Below are 7,041 nucleotides of genomic sequence, written 5' to 3'. Positions count from 1 at the left end.
AGGTTGTAATATTTTACAACCCAAGTGAGAAGTTTCAAGCACTTACCAACCACTAATCTCTATAAGACAGCTGCCCTGTTGAAAATTACATGTCTAATTAAAATTAAACCACTTCTAAAGTGACTATATAAGTATTTAGTAGCTCTTAGTTGCTTGTTATTACAGGGAACCCATTAGCATTAGCAAGCTCGGTGGGGTCCATAGCGATAATCAGTTGTTAAGCAGTTTGCAAGTAGTTGGTGTCCTTAGACTTCTACATACGCGGAGAGGAGAATAGAGATTCAATACGATACCGAACGTAATGGCTCGGTTGGGCGGTTCGTGCTTAATAAGGGTTCTTGGCATCACGTGTTAGGGGTGTACCTCGCGTGAGTTGTTCGCGGAGCTCGGGTGAGATATGTCCACCGTAACCGCCTGACCATTCATTTCGATACTGATTAGTCATTCGTTTCGGATCCACCAATAGAAGCCACCCCTACCGCTCATAGTTCTTTATATACAGTGATCACTAACAAGCATACTATCTAGTTAGCTAAATTATCTTACCAGCTGTAGCAGCTTACTACTCTAAGGAGCGTTTTAGAGAGTAAATTGTTGTCCAGAACGCGATTCAAGAAACGCTAATATCCCGCGGTATGATTGACGAAAACTTTGTGGGGAATGGGCTGAGTATGTATTCGGAACCCAGTTCGCCGTTTCAAAGCGATGCGAATTTTGGGTTTGCGGGGGCCGATGTTGGTTGTGGATTTATTAGTTCCGGGTCCGGTTGGGTCTGGGTCTGGGTCTGGATCTGATGCTGATGGGTATTCTACTGTGGAAAGGACGGTCGTGCTAGGGCTTGCGATACCCTCTGCTTGGGGGAATGGGAGTGCCAAGTCCCTTAGACTTAGGGGATGCAGGAATAGAGGACAGAAGTTGACAATCTCATTGGAAAGCAATCAATCAAGACGCGAGAGAAATTTCGTCTAGCTAGAAACAGGTAGTTAAGAAGTTGGAGAAAATAATATGTATAGCTGTTAAAAACCTTAGTCGGCACCCTTTTCACGCCCCCACATAGATAAAGGGAGCCCAAGACAGAACGTCATTAACTCGGGCGACTCGTCTAGTACTCCTGTATTTTTGAAGTGCTCCATGTAGTGCATAAGCAATACTCTTATCCAAGTCTTCACCCGTGGCTACTCGACGGCCCAATTCGTCGTAGAAGAGTCTGGAAACCGCAACGGCAGCTCTATCGCCGATTTTCCATAGAGTCCCCACGACGTGCGGAAAGCCGATGAGCTGGAAAGTACTCGCAATATGAATAACCTCATCCAAGAGATTGTCTGACGAGTTCTCGGCCGTCGAACAAGCAGAGAGGTAAGCGAGCTGAGCCTTGTCGTGGTTTATCTCCGTTAGATCTTTCACGGTAAGGAGCGAGTATTGCTCGTTCGTGGCTGTTTGGGCGAGTACGAGAGCACTATCCGAGGGATCCGTCGCGTTGGACTTTCCATGGCATGAAAAGTGGAGTATATGGCTGCTCGGAAGCTCTTTCAGGACGTCTTCTCTACAAGGTCTGTCTAGTATCGTGTACGAGACAATATCCTTCAGACCCTCCTTAATTGACTGAATCTCCGCCTCGATGTCTAGGTCTTGCTGGCCGGCTTTTGTAGGTGCAGGGACGACAAGCATCTTCACATCGGGGTCACTGTTATCGAGGAGGCGCTGGTTGTGTCTTGTTTGAGAGAACTTAAGAACCTGTAGGGTTGGGATGTAACTGGAAATGACATAATCCATTGCTGTTGCACCTTCCCGATCGCTAGCTGCGTGCATCGGAAAAAGGCCCATATAGCCACTTGACATCCACCAGATGCGCGGCAAGGCAGTTTCGGATCTGCCGTCACGGGTATAGAGATTGAGCTCAGTAAGTACCGGTAGCACAGCGGTATCCCAGAGCCATTGGAGGATGTTTTGGAGCTCTTGGTTCCGTTGTTTCTGCGTGCTGGGTCTACCCTTTGAGAGCTGGCTCTCACCAATCACCTTCGGTATGTGGGCTCTCACATCTCGAAAGTGAAGATCTTTTAAACTTATACTTGTGATCTTGATGTTGGTAATTATAATCGCATCGCTCCGGTGCTCAGTGACGTTAAATGCCACTATGGGCCCAGATTTGGCAAGCGAAATATGGTCCAGTTCAGAATGGCGTTCAAGAAAATGCTCAAACCCCGGAACAGAGCGTATTCTGTCTTCCAAGGTCTCAAGTACCTTTAGATTCTTTACACGCTCGGGGCCAGCAGTGATGATACGGGGTGGGTTTGAGCGTGACTTCCGGCGCCCTTTTCGAGTGAAGAGGGACTGGCCAGGCCCCGTTGCCTTTGAGAGGGAAGATACGGCGGGGAGTAAGATCTGCCGACGCAGTTGAGTATACTCTTGGTAGAGTGCGGGTTCTAGTTCCTCAAGTGCAGAAATCTCTGCCTTGAGGTCGATGGTGAGGCCAGCCATCACTCCTCTTCCAGCCTCCAGTATCTGCAGTGCACTTTCCGGCAACCCGTTTACTTGAAGAACAGCGGATGCAGCCAGAGATGTAAAACGAGATATGTTCTTCAGCAGATGTTGCTGGTCAGATCGGCTCATCCAGCGGGGGACCAGTAGTGGAAAGAGCTTCACAACATCCCTCGCCACCGAATTAGCGGCGCTCCACTCCCCATCTACGATGCAGGAGTGAAACGCGTTTTGTCCGGCTTTGATACGGTCCAAGGGAGGGGAATTCTCGTGGCGGAGGGCCTCAGTGAACATATCTGCAGGCGTTAATTCTTTGGGAAGGACATCACCGATGTCATACGGATACTCTTGCAAGAGCATGCCAACAGAATTCAGATACATTGCGCGGTTGGGATGACTTTCATAAGCCGCATTAACTGCCTCCCACCCTATACTAAGGGCCTCAACAAGATGCCCTGGCTCTCTGCTATGCCGAAACAGACCACCCAGGATAGTACTAAGATTATAGAGGGCGATGCTCCGTTCTGGGTTTTCTCGAGGAACAATTTGAAGGGCTTTGCGTTGTAAATCAACTGCTGCTTCGAGATCTTCGGGTAGGCCTGTAACTTCAAAACGCAATTTCACGTGTAAGCCAAGGCTATTCAGAATGCTGGCTCTTGCCATGTCCTCATGCGTGTAAAGCCCCAACGCTTCATTTGCGACATCGATTGCTTCCGTTAAGGTCGACATGTCGTTGTCTCGTTCAAAGAGGTACCCAAGTTGGTCACTTAAGGTTTTTAGGCACACCACCCTCCCATATGCGATATTCTTCGGCATGTTCTCCTTGCTCTCTTGCATTAGGTGGATCGCTTCCTCTAAGTCGACAAGTGCTCCTAGCTGTTCATATCGGTGAGTAAGCTGCATGCTTAAGCTGTACAAAATCTCAACGCGGTCAAGACGATTGAGCGAGGTCGCGGCAAGGGCGTCTTGACTTATTCTGATGGCCTCTTCCAAATCTGAGACCGATCCCTGGGCACGATACCGCATCTCAAGGGCAAGGCTTGAGTACAAAAGGCAATATGGAGCCTGGGGATGTCCCGCCGGCACTAAGCTGACTGCCTTCTGAGCAAACTGAATCGAGCGTTGAATATCGTCTTCATTTCTTGTGAATGTGTAGCGCTCTATAAACCGACGACTGAGAGTGCATAGTTGAAAAGGCCCGTCAAACTCATGAAGTACGTCAGTCATCATCGCTTCATGGATCAGTGAAGCCACAGACTCGAAATGCTCCATTGACCCCGATTTCAGATACTTGGAATACTGAAAGTCACTGATATCCAGAAGCAAATCAATCCGACGGGGGTCATTCTGCGCAATGCTTTTCAAAGCCTCAGTTCCTAGCAATATGGCATGGTCTAAATCTGCAACCCCATCCAAGCACTCGAAGCGGCGATTCAGAGCAAGAGCCATGTGCCACTTAAATCGCGCCGTATCAAGATCATTGCTACTGGAGGCATCCACGGCTCTCTGCGCAAACTCTATCGACCTGTCTAAGTCGCCCATCTCGTCAGCACAATCAAACTTTTGTGCATATAGTACCCCGAGCTGGTCCCAATGGGTGAGCGACCGAGGATCTTCCGCAGAGATAGCTAAAGCGGCCTCATCTTCAAGCTCAATCGCCTCATCTAGGTCTGTTATATCTCCCAGTCGCATGAAGCGGTCCTCCAGAAGGAGGCTGACGTTGTGGAGTATCTCTGGCCATTTCGGAAACCCTGCGATCAAATTGGCAGCGTCAATCCCATAGCCAATCGCATCTTCAATGTCTTGAAGGCAGTCGGAGACTGCGAATCGCAGCCCGAGGGCATTGCTAAGATTATTGAGATAGAGGGAACGCTCGGCCGGATTGTCAGTGTCCTCGGCCGCATCATCAGAACTAGTAATGAAATCTACCGTTCGCCGAGCATAATAGATGGCCTTGTCAATATCGGGCGAGTACCTCCATCTTTCAAATCGTCGCTTGTAGCAGATGCCCAGGTTTCCCATGAACATTGCTAGGCTCTCGTCGTTCTCGTTTGTCATCTCGACTGCCTCATGTGCCATCCGCGTTGCAGTCTCCAAATCCTCGACATTGCCACTCTTCGTGTAGCAGTAGCCATAAAGGAGACAGAGAGTATTCTTACATTGGGCCTGGAAACTAACGTCGGCTCTGCTGAGGTCGAGCGCATGGTTTGCCGCACGAATGCCACGTTCCAGGTCACCAGGATCCTGACTCCACTCGAATCGATCACTGAGGAAGGTCCCAAGGTTGTTGAGCACTATGGCTCGTAGTGAGCAGTCGCTAATGGTCTGAGACGACAGTTCAACCAGTTCAATGGCCTCCGAGATATCGTTTAGATTGCGGCACGCTCCGAACCGTTCTCGGAGTCGGTTCCCAAGGTCGTTCAGGTAGATGGCTCGTTCCAGAGGCAGTGCATTTTCAAGTGCCTGTCGGGCAAGACTGATCGATTCGTTGAGATAGTCCTTCTCTCCTGTTTGTCGGTAGGCCTGGAGTAACGCTCGTCCTTCATAACCCAGTTGCGCAGCCAAGAGTGAGCGATCCATTGCGCAAAGATGAATCGATTGGAGTCTGAGATAATCAGGGGGAAAGCCTAGTACTCCGTAGAGAGTGTTGTTGCTACCTAGATAGCGCGCTATTGAAGACACGTAACCCCGCAGCGCACCCTCCTTATCTCCTTCTCATCCTGTTCACAGCTTTCCGCGGTCATGGCACCGCAAACAATCCTTGGTCACTCGTTCTTCTCACAGGAGGATGTTCAACTCGCCAGTTTGATTCCAAACATCAAAGACATCGACCTTGACTCGCTAGAAAGTGTCTTGCCTCTACAGAGCGATGACTTCACCATCAAAGATGTCGACGACTTCACCGGCTTTTTCGGAGGCTCTGGGGAGAGCTATTTTCAAGCTTTCCTCGCTCAGCTTGCGAGCTGGACCATGAAACAAACCAAACAAGCAGACATCAACCTGACAGCGCACAAAGGCCGTATCTACACTTTAAGAAAGCCAGGTCTCTGGTTCCGTCGACTGTGCGAAGAGGCTCAGGTGCGGACCTGGTTACAGGAGCAGATCGAGGATGGAAATGACAGCGTCCATTTTGTCGTCGGCCTCCATACTCTTTTTGATGCTGCGACTTCGGAAGGACTGGCGCTCGCGTCTGAGCATGGCGCTGGCATTGCTGTGCAGGTACCCACCAGCAGTTTTCCACTTGGGAACGGCGGGCACGTTGCACTGTCGGCTGGTCATGAGCAGTCTCGAAACACATCCCGCAGTTGTACGGTGCCGGGAGAAAATGTTTTCGCCCTTCGGCTGAAAAAAGTGATTTTGCGTACCTGGCGGACGCAAGATGTCGCCAATGTGCGTTTAGCTCAACATAGCCACTGGGTGATAGCCTCGGATAACCGAGGCTCCGATGAGGGCGATTCCGAGTTGCTAGAAGCTTTTATAGAGGGTGATTCGGAAGAAGTCGACGAGCTTGAAGAATATCCAGACGGTGGTGGGGAGCTTGCTGCTGATCGATATGACTTCCTTGTTCTCAATCACTAGTGAACGCTTGCGCTATATCATCTGGAAACATCTATATCTAGACTAGCTACTATATAGAGGTATTCCAAGCCTTACTGGAGCATATCAATGAGGTGGAACGGCCCACGGGATCCTCCGCTTCAGGATCAGGTGTGGCTACCGCATCCAATAAATCCTGGTATTCCACCTCAACCAAATACCGCGCCCACCTAATCATTCGCTGCCATGGGTTGGCATCGTGCAGCTCCCCAGCCTGAACTACCTGGCTAGCGGCCTCCTCATCGTCGGTGGCGGCCCGCGCCTTGATCTCGGCCACGATCTGTTCTCGCGAATTGCCTGGGGCCGGGGGCTCTTCGGGCTAGGGATCCCGCGATTGAGTATGCACCAATTGAAGTTCCTCCGTATTAGGAATTCCTGCTGCCATGCAACCAAGCGCAGCTGGTGATGTTGACGGCTTGGTTCGGAATACGTCGGGTTTTACTTGGAAGAACCTCACATACACGGTGAAGACACCGTCTATTCGGCATTCAGCACGTAGGCCGTCACCTGAAAACTAATGAACAATGTAACTACAATGGACTCTCGAAGTTCCGCGATAGTATAAATATATAAGCGTGACCGCTCTCAACCCCAATACCAAAAAAAAAAAAAAAAGCATCCAAAGTCCGAGATGCCTTGGGAGAGAAACTGTCTAAAGGGCAGTCCTGTACTCTTGGCTCTCGAAGAAAGCGCAAGACTCTTCAGTCCATCCTAACACAAAACCACAAGTACCATAGAGTCCGAGAAGAGAAGAACCGCTCCTACCCCCTGGCGTCCCGCAGATCCCGTAGGTGAGGTGAGGTGAGGTCGGGGATCGTTCTTCCCTAACATCGAATCCCTTCATCGTGCCTTCCGCTCTGGTAACAACTCGCCGTCTCTTACATGGCAAGTACGATCGACCCGGGCTGGAGTACCATATAGCGGAAGGTACGACGGATGGAATGGAAGGGGGCCGTACCTGCCTCT

At 50.2% G+C, this 7,041-nt stretch overlaps 3 protein-coding genes across 3 annotated transcripts; 2 read left to right on the top strand and 1 right to left on the bottom strand.

Moving 5' to 3' along the window:
* The first annotated feature begins 548 nt into the window (after positions 1 to 548).
* BDV14DRAFT_167051 (uncharacterized protein) lies at positions 549 to 1,063 on the top strand. The gene has a single exon (XM_073767613.1). It carries the CDS (start codon positions 706 to 708, stop codon positions 967 to 969), a length of 264 nt encoding a protein of 87 aa, XP_073631917.1. The 5' UTR covers positions 549 to 705; the 3' UTR covers positions 970 to 1,063.
* On the bottom strand, positions 1,042 to 5,058 carry BDV14DRAFT_196756 (CHAT domain-containing protein; the record flags this gene model as incomplete). Its single annotated transcript, XM_073772510.1, has 1 exon — positions 1,042 to 5,058. One exon carries the CDS (start codon positions 5,056 to 5,058, stop codon positions 1,042 to 1,044), a length of 4,017 nt encoding a protein of 1,338 aa, XP_073631916.1.
* A 129-nt stretch (positions 5,059 to 5,187) lies between these two features.
* Positions 5,188 to 6,084, top strand: BDV14DRAFT_167049 (uncharacterized protein). The gene has a single exon (XM_073767612.1). The coding sequence runs from the start codon at positions 5,221 to 5,223 to the stop codon at positions 6,055 to 6,057; it is 837 nt and encodes a 278-aa protein (XP_073631915.1). The 5' UTR covers positions 5,188 to 5,220; the 3' UTR covers positions 6,058 to 6,084.
* Positions 6,085 to 7,041: the final 957 nt, after the last annotated feature.

Source organism: Aspergillus stella-maris (genome assembly GCF_047715825.1).
Source record: "Aspergillus stella-maris strain CBS 113639 unplaced genomic scaffold BDV14scaffold_7, whole genome shotgun sequence".
Lineage (NCBI taxonomy): Eukaryota > Fungi > Ascomycota > Eurotiomycetes > Eurotiales > Aspergillaceae > Aspergillus > Aspergillus stella-maris.
This window is presented reverse-complemented; position numbering and strand designations above follow the sequence as displayed.